This window comes from Haliotis cracherodii, unplaced genomic scaffold, assembly GCF_022045235.1.
Source record: "Haliotis cracherodii isolate W230 unplaced genomic scaffold, xgHalCrac1.p SCAF_9, whole genome shotgun sequence".
NCBI classification, from domain to species: Eukaryota; Metazoa; Mollusca; class Gastropoda; order Lepetellida; family Haliotidae; genus Haliotis; species Haliotis cracherodii.
The window spans coordinates 354362-372328 of record NW_027266343.1 but is presented as its reverse complement, the minus strand read 5'-3'; the positions used below and the strand labels follow the sequence as shown (position 1 = coordinate 372328).

At 40.8% G+C, this 17967-nt stretch overlaps 1 protein-coding gene across 2 annotated transcripts; it reads left to right on the top strand.

Annotated features, from left to right (window-relative positions):
* Nucleotides 1-956: 956 nt before the first annotated feature.
* LOC139452530 (F-box/WD repeat-containing protein 4-like) lies at nucleotides 957-16038 on the top strand. 2 transcript variants are annotated; one of them, XM_071234041.1, is made up of 9 exons: nucleotides 957-1329; nucleotides 2525-2617; nucleotides 3890-4072; nucleotides 5761-5896; nucleotides 7270-7367; nucleotides 8450-8515; nucleotides 9778-9918; nucleotides 10442-10577; nucleotides 12067-16038. In XM_071234041.1, exons 1-9 carry the CDS (start codon nucleotides 1109-1111, stop codon nucleotides 12199-12201), a joined length of 1209 nt encoding a protein of 402 aa, XP_071090142.1. In that variant the 5' UTR covers nucleotides 957-1108; the 3' UTR covers nucleotides 12202-16038. The 2 variants fall into 2 exon arrangements, with proteins under 2 accessions (XP_071090142.1, XP_071090143.1); XM_071234042.1 differs by lacking the exon at nucleotides 3890-4072.
* The last annotated feature ends 1929 nt before the right edge of the window (nucleotides 16039-17967 follow it).

Genomic DNA, 17967 nt, shown 5'->3' with positions numbered 1-17967 from the left:
AGTTCTAAGTGAATATTGTTTTACGCCGCATACAGTCAGTAAGAAACCAGCACCACCACAGTGACCACAAGTATTTGAATCCAGTCAACGTGGCTGAGAGCCTCCATAAAAATCACAGACACTCTGTATACCTTTACATATAAATTTTACTTTAGCAACAAAATCAACATGTTATCATGATAGACAATGCGCATACAAATGTCATCAGATTTTAGAAAATTTTGAGTGGCGCTGAGTGGTTCTGATTTAGCATCCGGACTGCCGATTCTTACCCGGATTTTAACCACGTGGTCAAAACTTGATAATGTTTATCCAAAGACTTGTATCTACAATGTACGTCTTTGGTTTATCGCAAGCAAAATGAATATTTTTTGGAAAGCACACTCAAATTTGCAATTTTGGTCATTACTATAAAGTAATATTACTGATCGGTGGAATGGCTTGTTTTCACTTTATAAGTATTAGCTCACATGCAGCTATCTTCGTTAATTTGTGATTCTAGTTGGTTATAGTGGCGATGACTGCAAAGGTCGAAGAGACACGCGAGATCTGTGAAGCGAAAGCCACAGCCAGCAGCCTGTGCCAAGTCGAGCTATATAAATTGCCCCAAGTAAACTGAATTGTTGCCCCTGCAAATTGTTCATCTAAATTCGTACTTCTGTATTTTTTATATATTCAACGATAACAATAATATCACTGTTGGTCTTTCTTAGGCATCCTTCAGAAGATGAAGAAACACGGTTATTTTCAATAACAAAATCTGAAATCCAAATTTTATTAATTTCTAATTCCATTTACCGTGACCATGCCAATGACCATGAGATGAATATCAGGTAAAATAAGTGAAAAAGTAAATGGTACAGGGACATACAAATGAAAACATCCCGTATTTTGTTGAATATATGTTATGTTGGAAGCAAATAGTATGATCTATTCATGTCACATGACGTAAACAAGGTGAAAATGGCGGAACGTCTTTCAACATTTTAACTTATGTTTCGAAATATTTCTAAAAATAGAACTAAAATGAACAGATCAGATCTGAAAATTGTCCAGTTTTATTCCTTTGAATATACTCTCTGGTTAAGCACGCGCACAAGCGATTATAATGAAGAAAACTGCAGAAGCAGTAACGAATGCTATGGTTGTCGGGTGGTCAAATCTTACGGTGACAGACCTTCCTGATGACGTGATATTTCTCATTCTGTCCTACCTGGACGTCCCGTCATTAGGCAGAATATGTCAAACATGCAATTATCTGAGGGCCCTTGCGTCTTCAGACAGCATTTGGTTGCGATACAGCAAACGACATAACATTATCAAGGATCGGTAAGACACCTGACGGCATATGTTTGGACATGTTGAAATCGCTATGAAAACTGAACATCACTGCAGTGTTGTGTGACACATTGTTTTATCCAAACATCTTTTGTTGAGTTTTTAAAACACTAATATAATTGATTAAAACAATCTGAAAAGATTCCCGCACGTATACCCCTCCAAAAGATATATACAGAGTCCATCGGTATACTATATGGTCTTGATAATATATTTACATACAGCATGTTTCTTCCAATTGTATATGTTTTTGAGGATGGGATATCTTATGGCATCTCTATAGTATAAACTAAGCATCCCTCTTTGTTAATTTTCTCAAAACCCATGGTGCTTATCATAGCAGATACAGTGTGTTAAATTGCTCTCCTTAAAGGGCCAGTACATTGACAGTTCTGAAGCATTGTTTGTTTTCCCTAAACTTACACGGCTGTACTTGCCTTATTCCAGGAGAGAATTATTTTTTGCTCCAGTGAACATTTATTCATTTTTAAGAGTACATTCTTATCCTGAATTAACAATTAAGAACAGACAGGCCTAATGTAAGCCTTCCGGTGCGCTTCACATATTGTTTTGCATAATTATATAGATATTCAACAATAACTGTGACAGTGAAATGCATGACAATTGAGCTTCATATAAATATGCAAAGAATTTTTTTACATTTTAGTATATTTCCTCGATGAAAGTTATACATTTCATGACATGAATTGTTTATCTAAATATGTAGTTGAAAGACATATGCATATCTTGAATAGACTTGGTAAGATATGATAATGTGGCAGAGGTACTCCGGGTTGGAGAGTGCAACGTGATTGACTTCATATGACTGAGGCATTTATGGTGTAATCTAGGCTTTGATACACTGGCTTCTAATCCAATCAAGATGGCAATTGGAATTTTGTGACTCATCCATAAGAACACAACACAAGCTTTCCCTTCAATTTGCATCTTATAACATGACCGAAGTACTGGTATTCTGTGCAGTACTTGGATTGTCGGCCTCGCTTTGAATCATGCTGGAACTATCTGTGTGACGTCACACTCGGAAATTATTTCTTGCAGGATTTAAAAATACCCAGAACTGTCAATGTACTGACCCTTCAATACATATGCTTGTATCACAATGCTAACAACAGAGACAGTTATAATGCACCTGACCATTTATGTTTATCAATTGTTTCTTCAGCTGCTGTGATTCCCTGAAGAACAAATGCAGAGTTGCCCAAAACTGGGCACAAGGAAAGTTTCAGGAAGTGACGCTGATAAAGAATCCAGTCAGGTAAGCAATCCAAGTTTGTCTGCAAGATGTGCTCAAACATAATTAGACCCATGAACATCCGGGTTAGAACTGGCCTTCAGCAACCCATGGTTGTTGTGAGAGGCGACTAACGGGATCGGATGATCAGGCTTGCTGACTTGGTTGTATTCCAGTTGTGTGGATCGATTCTCATGATATCAAACACTGGATTGTCTGGTCCAGACTTGATTATTTACAGACCGCTGTCATATAGCTGGAATATTGCTGAGTGCGGCGGTAAACAACAAACATTTTTTACCCTGTTATGATGCCAAGGAAGAATGAATCACCGTTTCCCATAAGTGCTAGTCCGCTAGCCCGAGACTACTAAATTGTTCTGAGGGCAAGTAAACATTCAATGATGGTCACCGTCAACTAGTAGCACTTGAGGGCTATCATTCAGAACCAGTTCTCAATGCTTCAGATGTGCTACAAGTTGGAACTGTCTAAAACTGGCAGAAAATGTAAACATTTTTGTTTCTTCAAGCAGGACTAGCTACAAACTCTGAAATAATGTTTCAACTATTCCTCTTGACTGGTCTTGAAAAAAGTGAATTTCTAAGACTGGATTATCTTGGATTGCCCTTAGACTATTTTCTTAAATTTGGGTTTTGTTAATATTTCATTGATTGCTAAATTGTCAAACTAAACTTTAAAGCATCTTCTTGTTTATTGGTCCTGTTACTTATGAAATGCTAAGTTATAACTCTAATAACATGACTTGGATGTTTTTTCATTCCAATGTTGAAAATTTTACTGACATTTGCTTCAAACCAGGGCCGATTATCAGTCTCTGAGCAATTCTGGAGAAATCCTTGATTCTAGGCTGACATGAGTGAGTCGGGTTTAACGCCGCTTTTAACAGTATTCCAGTTATATCGCAGTGTGTCAGCTTAATGTGGGAGGGAAGCCCAAAGTGATGCAGATCTCAGACGTTTACCACCTCGGTGAAACCCACGAGCACAGGTATGGTGACAAACCTAGAAACATAATAAGGATGAACGGGGATTCGAACCCACAATCATAGGTTTAGGACGTGCCCAAGGGACACAACTCTGCACAGCGAATTGTGGCGCCTTAGACGACTTGGCCACCCGTGCCCCCCTAGGCTGACTGCTATAGCTGAAGTTTGGTGACCATGTTGACAGCGACATTAATCAACACTAGACAAGACACTTGACCAGCTCTGACTTGTGGTTCCATGTTGTAGTTGTCAAGTTGACACGGAGTAAACACGATGTTAGTGTTTTGCAGGTTGTTGCCTTGGCTACAGCATGATGACTCGCGGCTGTTTTTTTCATCCAAGAACTGTATCAAGCAGTATCAGGTCCTGAAAAATGGTCACCTCCGAGAGAATTCACAGCGCCATCTACGTGGGCCTAAAGAAGATGTGTGTCGCTTTGTTAACAAGAATAATCTCACAGTCTGTGGATGCAGGTAGGCTTCAGATTTCCAAATGGCTCGTATCAACATCATCAAGTCATTCCATAACTCTACACATTGGTGATTCCAGGATACGTTAGTCAGCCTCTACCCATGCTTGTTATAAGAGGAAACTACTAGTTGATAAACCCAACAACAAGGGACGTTGCTCATGATACAGCACTCTGGTTTGTCTGGTCCAGACTTGATTATTTGCATGCCTGGATATATCTTATCGCTGACTGTGGTGTTAGACAACAAACAAACATCTGTGAGAAACTGTTCCAATTCAGGGGATTTTATATGACTGTAAATGTGATTGTTTTCTTGAACGGTTTATAGCTGATAAGTTGTAACTAGAAGTCTGCACTGTCGCGTTATCTACATTCAGGTCAAATTGCAAGATGAGATTTTCAAGTTTTACTTTATATGGGAAAACAATCCATGAATATGTCATCACCATGATGATTGCCAAGCTGTGTGAGGGGCGGTCGGGTAGCCTAGTGGTTGAAGCATTCCCTCGTCACGGCGAAGGCCCGGGTTCGATTCCCCACATGATGATTGCCAAGCTGTGTGAGGGGCAGTCGGGTAGCCTAGTGGTTAAAGCATTCCCTCGTCACGGCGAAGGCCCGGGTTGGATTTCCCACATGATGATTGCCAAGCTGTGTGAGGGGCGGTCGGGTAGCCTAGTGGTTAAAGCATTCCCTCGTCACGGCGAAGGCCCGGGTTCGACTCCCCACATGATGATTGCCAAGCTGTGTGAGGGGCGGTCGGGTAGCCTAGTGGTTAAAGCATTCCCTCGTCACGGCGAAGGCCCGGGTTTGATTCCCCTCATGATGATTGCCAAGCTGTGTGAGGGGCGGTCAGGTAGCCTAGTGGTTAAAGCATTCCCTTGTCACGGCGAAGGCCCGGGTTCGATTCCCCACATGATGATTGCCAAGCTGTGTGAGGGGCGGTCAGGTCGCCTAGTGTTTAAAGCATATCCTTGTCACGGGGAAGGCCTTGGTTCGATTCCCCATATGGGTTCAAAGTGAGAAGCCCGTTTCTGGTGTCCCCTGCCATGATATTGCTGGAATATTGCTAAAAACGGCATAAAACCATACTCACTCAATTACTCACCAAGCTGTGTGAGATGGTCGCTATATAGACAGTGATGGATGTCAACTAAAATAAGTTCATCTGTAAGAATCCTGTACACATTCTGAACATGAAATGGTTAAAACCCACTTCACCTGATCTCACCACATTTAGATTACGTTTAGGAACAGTCCCTCGATCTTCATCCATTAGTCAAGTCAGGATCTGATGATCGGGGTGCAAATTCCCTGATACAGGAAGTACAGTCCCTGGTCAACGCTAAATCATGTGTTTCACCAAAATTATACCATTTACATAAAATCTATGACTATGCTGACTTGCCCTGATTGCACCACGCCATGTGCCCTGCTTTATTTGTTTTTGGTTTGATCAAGTTGCAGGGGATGAGTAATAGTTGGAAGATGTAAACAAACTTTTATAAGAAACCTTATTTGTTTCTCGCTCATGTTATATGTACATACGCAATACTTCAATAATTATAAAATCCTCTGTATCAAAGTTACCTTGTGTATTATTATGAAATACTGTTCAAACTGGCAGTACACAAACTCCCTCAAGTTAACGAGAGTTATCTCCCATTGACCTCTGTTGCTCTCACGACACAGGGATGGTACTGTCATGGGATGGGAGACATCTTCCGGCTGTCAGTTATTCAACTACAAGCTCCACTCCAGTGATGCACAGTGTGTGGACATCATTGAGACCCTGGTTGTGTCAGGATCCAGGGATGCAACGGTCAAGGTAGATAACTCATGTCACTCTGTCAATGTTTCTGCCGAGATATGCTATAAGGCTGTCTGTTTTATTTTTGTTTCCCATCTCTCCTCACATTAAATTTTTATTCTAGATATTAGGGCTGTGTTGGCAAATATATTGTATTGCAGTATATTGCGAAACAGGTAACTATGTTGCAATACGTATTGCAGTATATTGGGAGCTGAAATGTTTGACAGTGATTGACAGTGATCACATGCAGATTCTATTTTTGTACACACTAAAGTAAATATTACTCAACATGCGCAGTCGCCGCCATTTTGTAGTCATGGATACAGTGCAAACAACATTCTCAAACAACATGAGAGAAAAATTACTTCTTCGTTTCAGCCATTTTGTCAATCAATTTTGAAGGGAAACATCTTTTGTGAATGAGTTTCTGTGTACCGTAGGTTAAGCGATACAAATGGTAATTAACCTTGTTACGGTATACTCATTTTACCCAGTATTCACAACATGGAGAATGTGTTACAATCCCAGTCAGTTGAAAAGTGTATTGCTTTATACCTGCAGTCCTACTGATCAGAAACCAGAAATTTTATGTCAAGCTGAGAATAAAAATGTCCTCCAATCATTTAACAAAATTAAAAATGCAGGTCAGCCTGATCTCTCTTGAGCCATATTTGTTTTTGAATTTGAATTCACTAATATGCGTTCTTAAACTTATGTTGTGAAATAAATAACGCATTTAGTCGTTTTTTACCATGTGACTAGCAGGGAAACAGAAAAACTAATCTTTCAACATCTTTTCACTAGATTTAAGTCTTTACGTGTATCCCTGGCAGGGATTTACCTGAACCTGCCCAGAGGCAGATATTTGGCCCCAAGTTGGCAGCACAGCAAATGTCAGTAAATTCCCAAATGGAATTTGAATTTCTCAGTCGATTAAAACAACACTAAAAATAGTTGTCCAATCATATTACACTGTTCTTCTATGATTTAAACAAGCAGTAGTATGACCAGTACTTGCCACGACTTTGGTGTCCCGTCTTTGTCCACTCATTGTGTCAGTCATGTGACTTGTTTAAATATATGGAACGCTTGCTTTTTGAGACCACAATTTTAAATGTAGATCTATGCCGAATCAGAAGAGGGATTTTGATTGGTTGTTCAAGCTGCCCGAGTGAGAGAGATTCTGTGCTAAGATAGTATGAATCATAATAGAGTGGGGCGATGATACACTGGATAATCAAGGATGTGATGCTCGGAAATATAAGCAGACTTGAGTCTTAGACTGGTTTCATTGCCCGTGTGTATGTGTGTGAAGTCACTACGCTGTCTCCCTGATTGTGATGTTGGAATGTTGACAGACAGTGTAAAGCTGTATGGACTGGTTGCAGGTGACGTCCATGCAGCCTGACGGCAACTACAGCCGGTTGAGGAAGACACTCAACGTGGGAGCCAGAGTTTGGTCTTTAGCTGTTTCATCTCATGGAAGGTATGTCCTGATGGTATTAATAATGGATACTAAAGTATTAATTTTGATGAAGATGGTATCTGCTTTTGCTGTTATTTTCAAATGTTGACTTCCCATGACCTAACCAGGTGATCTACTGTGTCTACATTGTAGCTGAGACCTCCTCTGTTGTCAGGTGGATATAGCGTCTGCCCGGCGTTGTGGGTTTGATCCCGGTGTGGACTGAACACACCTTTGTAGTTAATAGTTCAGACTGAACACACCTTTGTAGTTAATAGTTCGGACTGAACACACCTTTGTGGCTAATAGTTCGGACTGAACACACCTTTGTAGTTAATAGTTCGGACTGAACACACCTTTGTGGCTAATAGTTCGGACTTAACACACCTTTGTAGTTAATTGTTCGGACTGAACACACCTTTGTGGTTAATAGTTCGGACTGAACACACCTTTGTTGTTAATAGTTCAGACTGAACACACCTTTGTGGTTAATTGTTCGGACTGAACACACCTTTGTAGTTAATAGTTCGGACTGAACACTCCTTTGTTGTTAATAGTTCAGACTGAACACACCTTTGTAGTTAATAGTTCGGACTGAACACACCTTTGTTGTTAATAGTTCAGACTGAACACACCTTTGTAGTTAATAGTTCGGACTGAACACACCTTTGTTGTTAATTGTTCGGACTGAACACACCTTTGTAGTTAATAGTTCAGACTGAACACACCTTTGTAGTTAATAGTTCGGACTGAACACACCTTTGTTGTTAATAGTTCAGACTGAACACACCTTTGTGGTTAACAGTTCGGACTTAACACATCTTTGTGGTTAATTGTTAGGACTGAACACACCTTTGTGGTTAATTGTTCGGACTGAACACACCTTTGTGGTTAATAGTTCGGACTGAACACACCTTTGTTGTTAATAGTTCAGACTGAACACACCTTTGTGGTTAATTGTTCGGACTGAACACACCTTTGTAGTTAATTGTTCGGACTGAACACACCTTTGTGTTTAATAGTTCGGACTGAACACACCTTTGTAGTTAATAGTTCGGACTGAACACACTTTTGTAACTAACAGACCCATATGCATGTTGCAGTTTGGTGGCGTCAGGCTCGTCTGGATGTGGTGGAGTGCCTCCAGTCACAATCTGGGATCTCCACAGGTAGGCCCGGTCACATTGTTACACAAGGTGGCACAGTCGCCTAGGCAAGCTCCTTACAGTGATAGCCTGTTTGTGAAGCTCTCTATGTTATTGCTGGCACCAGTCAATGCTCCCGACTGTGATAGGTTGCTACCACCCTGCTTGGAGTTGAACTCGCAACCAACTGACCATTATGTTTTTAAACAAATCATGTCAGTCGTGACGCCGAAAACCCTCACCCCAGCTAATTTATATATATTTTCCTTGTGTGTCAATTGGGTTTTCTATTTCATTTCAACTATCATGTTATTGGTATGGTAACAATGTAAGGGTGATTTTCTTCTGCAATCTCCACCCAATCTGATCAAACAAACACAAAGGTAAATTCATCTGGGAAATATGGTCAGTCATGAACCTTTTCAAAATTCACTATGATGGCATTCCCTAGATAAACAAGAGTATAAATGTTACTACATTGGGGATTTCAAGATTACTGTAATGGCCGCGCCCACAGTGATGGCAGCGATGTAACTGAGCATATAACGAAGGTGTCACGCACCAGGAAGGGGCTTGTCGTATAGGGTGCCATAATTCACTTTGCAGAGTTATGTCCCTTAGCCATGCAGGAAACTTATGATCGTGCTTTCACCCTACTTATGTTTCTAGGTTTGTCAGCACCATACTCTTGCTTGTGGGTTTCACCAAAATGATAAACTGCATCACTTCGGCCTTTCCTCCCACACACAGCTTCCACGCCATGATGTCACTGAAATACTGGTGGTCGGGGTTAAACACAACACACACACATTTTTTTGGCTTAGGAAAATCTGCATTTCTAGGTGAAGATTTTTGCGGATGAAGTTAGTGAAACATTGAGGTGGACTTCACAGACTGTAAATGTGTTTGTAACGTCTGAGATTCTGTGTTCCACAAGAAGTGTTCCACGAATCTGTTAGTGGAAATGTTTGTTGAAATGTGTCTCAAAGGCACTGCTTTTCATCACTTCCACACCGTTTATGTTGGATAGCTGATAATACCTCTGTAAATAGACTGTTTGTGTTTATCTTTAAGTTGTTGACAATAGTATCTGGGATATCGGAAACCAGGAAGGAGGACTTGTTTTCCCCAAAAAACCTATGTTACATATGAACAGCTTGAATTGAAATGCAGATTGTTTTATTCAGTGTGAAACTGACCAGAAGATGGTCCATGTTTCAGTCAGTTATGAGGATGATGATGATGATGATGATGATGATGATGATGATGATGATGATGTGTTGCAGTGGGGAAGTTGTCAGCCAACTGGGGAGTGACCACAAGAGAGGGGCGGGAGTCCTGGACATGAAGTTTGAATCTCCCTACACGTTGCTGACCTGTGGCCATGACACTTGCCTCCGTCTCTGGGATCTGAGGACTCATACATGGTAATATCTCTGTCTTCATGTCCTCCTTTCTCTCATGGCCTTCAAGACGGGGGACCCAGTCATTTCAGGCACTGCAAGTTGCGTCCCTTGGGCACGCCAGAAACTTATGATTTTAGGTTGGAATCCTGGTTCGCCCCGATTATGTTTCTAGGTTTGTCAGCAACATACCCGTGCTCGTGGGTTTCACTGAAGTGGTAAACGTCTGAGACCTGCATCACTTCGGGCTTTCCTCCCACATTAAAGAGGCGTAAAACCCAACTCAAACTCACTCACTGACTCTCCTATGTCCTTCCTTCTTCTTCTCCATCCTCTTCACTGCTTTAGTTCTCTATCATTTGTTTCCCTCTTTTCTCTACTTATATCAATAAGAAATAAAGATGCTTGTAAGCCTGTTTTTAAAGAAAAGTGTAGTCTTAAAAGGGAATGTTATCCTTTGCAAACTTGACTTTGTGTATGAATTTCACAAAAAATCATCAATGTTGTTCCTTTGAATATTTGTATGATTCTTTGAATGTTTATCCAGTGTATCGACATGGGTAGAGCCATTTGACTCGGCCTTGTACTGCCTGGCCACCGACAATGACAACGCCATCATGACAGGCACCGCGCGACACGGCATGACGCGGCGGTGGGACAAGCGCTGCACCAACTCCTTGCAGGTCAGTGGTGTAGTGGAGCTTGGACTTGAAGTTTGTTTTATTTGTTTGTTGTTTAACGCCACACTCAGCAATATTCCAGTTATATGACCGCGGTCTGTTAATAATCAAGTCAGGACCAGAGAATCCAGTGATTGACAGCATGAGCATCAATCTATGCAAGTGGGATGCGATGCCATGCATCAACCAAGTCAACGAGTCTCACCACCCATTTCTTGAAAGTTGCCTCTTACAAGCATAGTCCGTTGTTACAGCAAGCATGGCTTGTGTGTACGCCAATTTTGTCAGATTCCGGGTTAGGCCCCTACAACATATGCTTGTCATCACAGGTGACTAAATGGATTGGGTGGTCTTGCTCTTGGTTAGAACAGATCCCCAGCAACGTAAGAAGTACGACTTGGTGATTTGATGGATTGCATAGTACTGGAAACCACAGAAGTAGAATTTAGAGTGGAATTGAGAGTAGAATTAAATGGATAGTGTGGATGGTCACACAAGGCTCAAGGCTCATTATATCCATTGCTGTTTTCTGGTCAAGATTTGAGTATATACAGGCCAACCTCATTATTCTGGAATATTGCTAATAGTGGTGTTAAGCAAACACAAAACAGTCTGATGGTTGCCCCTTGGGGTAAGGTGAAGCACTTCGCTGTTCTGAGTTATGTCCCTTAGCCATGCCAGGATCTGCTTGTCGAGGATCCCTTATTCATCTGCTGTTGGGTTCATGAGTGGGATGAACTTGTTGACCTAGATCCTTGGTTGCCTTCCTCCTCCCCTCCCAGTGTTCCCTCACATGCCTTGCTGCTGAAGATGGTCTGATTAAAGGAACTGATGAAGTACAATGACAATGTTTCTAAGACTTGACGGGAACTCAGCCAATGACCATAGTACCCTTTTCTTATTGGAGTAATATTTTGTTTTTACTTTGGTCACAGGCGCCAACTGGTCTAAGATGCTGCAGTTTATGTGCAGTGTTGTATCCCTTCTAATGCCAGGATCTTATGATTCAAGGTTTATCACCATATCTTTACTCAGGGGTTTCATCCCGGGAAAGACCGCCTCTGTGGTCTACTGGTAGAGCAGAAGGTCCTCTGTGGTCTACTGGTAGAACAGAAGGTCGGGGGTTCGATCCGCAGCCGCATCATACCAAAAGATGTTAAAAGATGGTACTTCTTGTTACCCTGCCTGGCACTCAGCACAAAGGGGCTAAAGCAAGAACTGGTTGACTCGGGAGTCAGTATACTATGTCTGGGCATGCTGAGTGGGATATTCATGGTATATGTCAGGGGGCTAGCACTATAAAATCGGCATTAGTCTGGATGTGTGTGCAAGCCTGCACACATACACGCACTCGTGTGCGCACGCACACACACACACACACACCTTGTCCTTGTCTCTCCCTGGAAAAACATCTGGAAAATTCATCACTTTGGCTTGATGAATGCAGCGAACAAGCCAGCTCCCTCACTAACCCCATGTGTTTGTTGCACAGATGTTCTACACCGGACTGTGCAGCAGCCCCGTCTACTCCCTGGCCTTCAACTCCCGGTGGATGTACGTCGCCCTGGACCTGTGTACAAACATGGTGGACTTCACATCACCGGCCACAAACAATAGAAATAGGTAGTCACGCTGGCCCCACTACATGACAAGCTCCATGTGATATGCATTATATTATCAACTGTTATGTTTAACCTATGTCATTATTGTTCCCAGCCACGAAGTGAAGGGGGATATAGGAATGGGTGCTGTCCGTCCGTCCGGCCTTCACGTTTGTTTCTCAAAAACTCAAAAACCATGAGAGATATCCTAACCAAACTTGGCACATAGCTAGGTCTAGTGGTGAAGTAGTGCCTTTTAATAGTTTGGGATTTAAAAACATTTTTTTTCGAGTTTCCATGGCTATGACTTTGACTTAGACTGAAAATGGCGGTAGTGCTACTTTCTGGAGCAGATCTTGAAAACTATGTTATGTTTCTTCACCAAACTTGGCACATAGATATGTCTAGTTGTAAACTGGTGCCTTTTGATAGTTTTTTTTTTTTTCAAAAACATAATTTATAAGTTTCCATAGCAACAGGTATGACATGAAAATGGCGGTCGTAGTCGTTTCGAGAGGGCTAATACCATGCACCTTGTTATATTGGCTGGGGATATGAGTATTTCATGCTTGTTATATCATTAATCCAATTTCATCGTTGTATTCAGAGGCTGTTCTTGCATCATTGAGGATGTTTGCTGACTTGTTCTGTGTTCTAAGATCAGATTGGCGTGTATACCAATATTTATACTGTAAATTTAGGTAATAAAGATTTAAGAAATACCTGTTTCAGAAATAGTTTAATGCCCTGAATACAGAATAGCGGAAATCCTTAGATAGAAATTTAGTTTTTTAGCCTCCAAGCTTCCAAGCCTCCAAGATGCCATGTGTTTACCTCTATATTTCTCTGACAAGTTTCAATCAGAGTAAAACAGGAATGGTTGTTTTATTTCTATTTCTTTTGTTGTCATGTTTTCATACCAACCCTGTCTGTGAAATAGTTACATAAAAGCACCAGTCAGATGTGCTGGATGTCTCTCTTCCTGCCATTTGACACAGTTGCCATAATAAGTGGGGATAGCCAAATGTCAAACAGCTGAATGAAATTGTGACTCAATTTGTCCTAATCAGTCATACGTAAACATTTGAGGGGCCATGGGTAGCGCAGTGCACAATTGCGTCCCTTGGGCTCGGCAGAAACCTATGAATCCCAGTTCATCCTTATTATGTTTCTAGGTTTGTCAGCACCATACCCGTGCTCGTGGGTTTCACCAAAAGGTAAAAGTCAGACCTGCATCACTTCAGGCTTTCCTCCCACATTTAGCTGACATGCTGTGATATAACTGGAATACTGTTCAAAGCGACGTTAAGCCCAACTCACTCTCCCAGACAGCAGAAAGAAATCATGTTGTTTATCTGTTTTACTGACAGAGAATGTTTGACAAACAGTACTTGATACATAAATTGTCCGACCAGTAAGATTACAGGTTTTCAAGTTAACTTTAACCACTAAATATTCAGCTAGCATTGGGTTGGTTTCGGTTTGGTTTGTTGTTTAATGCGACACTCAGCAATATTCCAGCTATATGAGGGCGATCTGTAAATAATCGTGTCTGGACCAGACAATCCAGTGATTGACATGAGTATCGATCCACGCAATTGGGAAACGATGACATGCATCAACCAAGTCAGCGAGCCTGACTGCCCGATCCCGTTAGTGGGCTCTTACGACAAGCATAGTCGCCTTTGACAAAAAGAAGGGGTTGCTGAAGACCTATTCTACCCCGGATCTCCACGGGTGACATTGGGTTGGTAAACTGCCAGGCATGTGTGCTGCTCCTCGGTGTTGGTTTGTATGTTTCTTGATTGTCAGAAAATGTAATTAAGGCATCAACCATTGTAAAATAGCCTTTAAATCCTAGTAAAGGATTGTCTCACCAGGATTAGGAGTTAGAGGAAAATAGACAAAGTGTACACAAGTAACAAATGTTATATTTGAGAGCCCAGAGTGAGGCACCTAATCGCCAGCACACAAAGTCAGCGATCTAACCCACTCAGCCACCGAGGCTTCCACAAAAGTGAAAGTTTGACAACTGGTAGTGTAGATCACGTACTTTGTGTACCCCTCTGACATGTGTACATACAACTATGAGATTAGAACTACTCAGGGTCTGCTGGTTCCGGTGTACTTTAACTGCTCTTTGACAGGTTTAGCTGTGGTTTCATTGTTAAATTCACCATAGAAGTAACAGTAAAATTTGACCTTGAGTATTCTACACAACATAGGCATTTGAGCACACAATAAAATTATATTACGTGACCCTAACAGAGATATTTGTTTTTATCAAATACCTGATGATCTTTTTTCCGAATTCCACCCCTATTTTCATAGACAAATATAACAAATTAAAAAAATTCCATCTTATGCCATTCTTTACACATTGTCCCCCAAACTGAACGTTTGAAATGGGGAAATAATATTATTATTCTTTTGAAATTGTGTGTGTGTGTATTTCAAGTTCAAGTCATAACAGTAGAGCAATACTATCGTCCAGTGGACGTGCCCCACAATAATGGAACTTGACATGTAGAGCCTTGTATGGTCTGTTGATGTATGTTCAAGTGCCTACAGAAGACTGTGATCTGATGTACCTGCAAGGTCTCCATGCTATTTCTCACAGACATGTCGCATGGTATTGTGGAGGTTTGTGCAGAATCTACCATGATCTTCTGAGACTTTTCTCATTAAACACAATGTTGGAAATGGTTATTAATTCACAATTCTACATTTAGTTTCCGTTACTTTTGTTTGCATGTTTTGTGACCTTGTTTAAGTTCAGTGTTCATTTTCTTTTCACTTATAATTGGTTGTGATGGTAACAGCAAGACTTATGTGATTAAGTTTTGTCAAATTTGGTTTACAGACTTTTGTTTTGTTCTTACAATGTTGGTGGTAAACATTTTTTACAAATCTCAACTGCGTTTTTTCCCGCCTAACCACTGCGCAACCGGATACGTCCGCTTATTGGTCTGCATCGCTTCACTCTTTGCAATAAACACGACACTATGTATTTCATATTTCGCAATAAATCCTCTCTTCAACTCATACTATAATTTGAGTGATATTTCAAGTTAACTTTATTTCCTTCATTATGCTATTAGAGTCGGCGGGATTAAAAAATCAGAAAAGTCATTGAAATTGTATTTTCATATAGTTATTTTTCTTGTCGGCGGATCCGTAAGCCAACAAAAAAAACATTAATCACCTTTCAAAAGGGTATAAGATGTACTTCAGGCCTTTGATTTGAAAGATTCATGCTTTGTCAAGAAATGTATAATTCTATTGACCTCATGTATGTACATTAGGGTTCAACCTACTTAATGAGTTGCCATGACGATTCGTCACAAGAAACTTGGTTGTATCTTCCAGCACCTCATGCCTGGTGTTGTTGATTGCTGTGTCTACAGTGTACACCCTGTAGATGTCTGTCTCATCATCATGTGTCTTTATTTAACACTTGGTGTCCATGTTCTGTATTACAGAATAAGCTTTTTTTCATTTTTACTGTCTGCTCTGCAGCAATAAATTCAAGTAAAATCACAAAATGTTTGCCATTATTCCTGGGACCTATATACTTTTATGGCTAAAATGGATAGAATTATCATTAAACCCCCTGTTTGTTATGAAAAATGAGGGGGCCACTGTAACTTGATAATGCCCTCATATTGCTTGACGACGGGCCATTATCACGCCCGTTGTTAGGCGATGTCATAGGATAGGGATAGGTGACGTCACGTTCAATAGTGACGTCATCTGGTTTGTTCTATGACGTTTCCATATTTGTAAAAGTTGGTCAGTGACATTGGTGTCGATTGCAGTAAATGTTTCAAAACATTGGGTTTTTTTCTTTTTATTTGATAACAAATTCCATCCATTTTAGCTATAATAACGGTAATGCTATTTTTCAGGGCATTATCACTTGCAGAAGCCCTTGGTCTTTTCAACTGCCCTCCTTCGTCAGCCACTTAATGGAAGACCTCGGACTTCTGCAAATGATAATGCCCTGAAAAATAGCGTTACTGTTATAGTATTATTTAGTTGCATGTGTGGAGTGTAGAGACGATTGAGGGAATATAGGGGCTAAACATGACTATAGGGGCTAAACATGACTATAGGGGCTAAACATGACTATAGGGGCTAAACATGACTATAGGGGCTATACATGACTAGAAGGGCTATACATGACTATAGGGGCTATACATGACTATAGGGGCTATGCATGACTATGGGGGCTATGCATGACTATGGGGGCTATGCATGACTATAGGGGCTCTACATGACTATAGGGGCTATGCATGACTATGGGGGCTATGCATGACTATGGGGGCTATGCATGACTATGGGGGCTATGCATGACTATAGGGGCTATACATGACTATAGGGGCTATGCATGACTATGGGGGCTATGCATGACTATGGGGGCTATACATGACTATAGGGGCTATACATGACTATAGGGGCTATGCATGACTATAGGGGCTATGCATGACTATAGGGGCTATACATGACTATAGGGGCTATACATGACTACAGGGCCTATATATGACTATAGGGGCTATACATGACTATAGGGGCTATACATGACTATAGGGGCTATGCATGTATATATATGCATATACAGAGACAGAAGTACATAGGGTCATGGGGGAATATTGAGGCATATGCAGTAACATTAAGGTACACTAGAATATGTTTTAGCCTGAACATATGGTATATGCAAGGGGTATATGCAGGAACATAGGGGTATATGAAACAATATAGAGGTATTTGCAGAAATATAGGGGTATATGCAGGAATATGGGGTATATGCAGGAATATGGGGTATATGCAGGAATAAAGGGGTATATGCAATAATATGGGGTATATGCAAGAATATAGGGGTATATGCAGGAATATGGGGATATATGCAGGAATATAGGGTATATGCAGCAATAAAGTGGTATATGCAGCAATATAGGGGTATATGCAGGAATATGGGATATATGCAGGAATATAGGGGTATATGCAGCAATAAAGTGGTATATGCTGCAAAATATAGGGGTATATGCAGCAATATAGGAGTATATGCAGGAACATATGGGTATATGCAGCAATATAGGAGTATATGCAGGAATATAGGGTATATACAGGAATATAGGGGTATATGCAGGAATATAGGGGTATATGCAGGAATATAGGGGTATATACAGGATTATAGGGGTATATACAGGAATGTAGGGGTATATACAGGAATATAGGGGTATATGGAGGAATAAAGGGGTATATGCAATAATATGGGGTATATGCAAGAATATAGGGGTATATGCAGGAATATGGGGATATATGGAGGAATGTAGGGGTATATGCAGGAATATAGGGGTAAATGCAGGAATAAAGGGGTATATGCAATAATATGGGGTATATGCAAGAATATAGGGGTATATGGAGCAATATGGGGATATATGCAGGAATATAGGGGTATATGCAGCAATAAAGTGGTATATGCAGCAATATAGGGGTATATGCAGGAATATAGGGGTATATGCAGCAATATAGGAGTATATGCAGGAACATATGGGTATATGCAGCAATATAGGAGTATATGCAGGAATATAGGGTATATACAGGAATATAGGGGTATATGCAGGAATATAGGGGTATATGCAGGAATATAGGGGCATATACAGGAATATAGGGGTATATGAAGGAACATAGGGGTATATGCAGGAATATAGGGGTATATGCAGGAACATAGGGGTATATGCAGGAATATAGGGGTATATGCAGGAATATAGGGTATATACAGGAATATA

Excerpts from the sequence above, each read along its gene's own strand:
- LOC139452530 (XM_071234041.1), top strand. The coding sequence starts at position 1,109 with ATGAAGAAAACTGCAGAAGCAGTAACGAATGCTATGGTTGTCGGGTGG. Across the intron at positions 5,897-7,269 it reads CCAGGGATGCAACGGTCAAG|GTGACGTCCATGCAGCCTGA; the intron begins GTAGATAACTCA and ends GACTGGTTGCAG. Across the intron at positions 9,919-10,441 it reads GATCTGAGGACTCATACATG|TGTATCGACATGGGTAGAGC; the intron begins GTAATATCTCTG and ends ATGTTTATCCAG.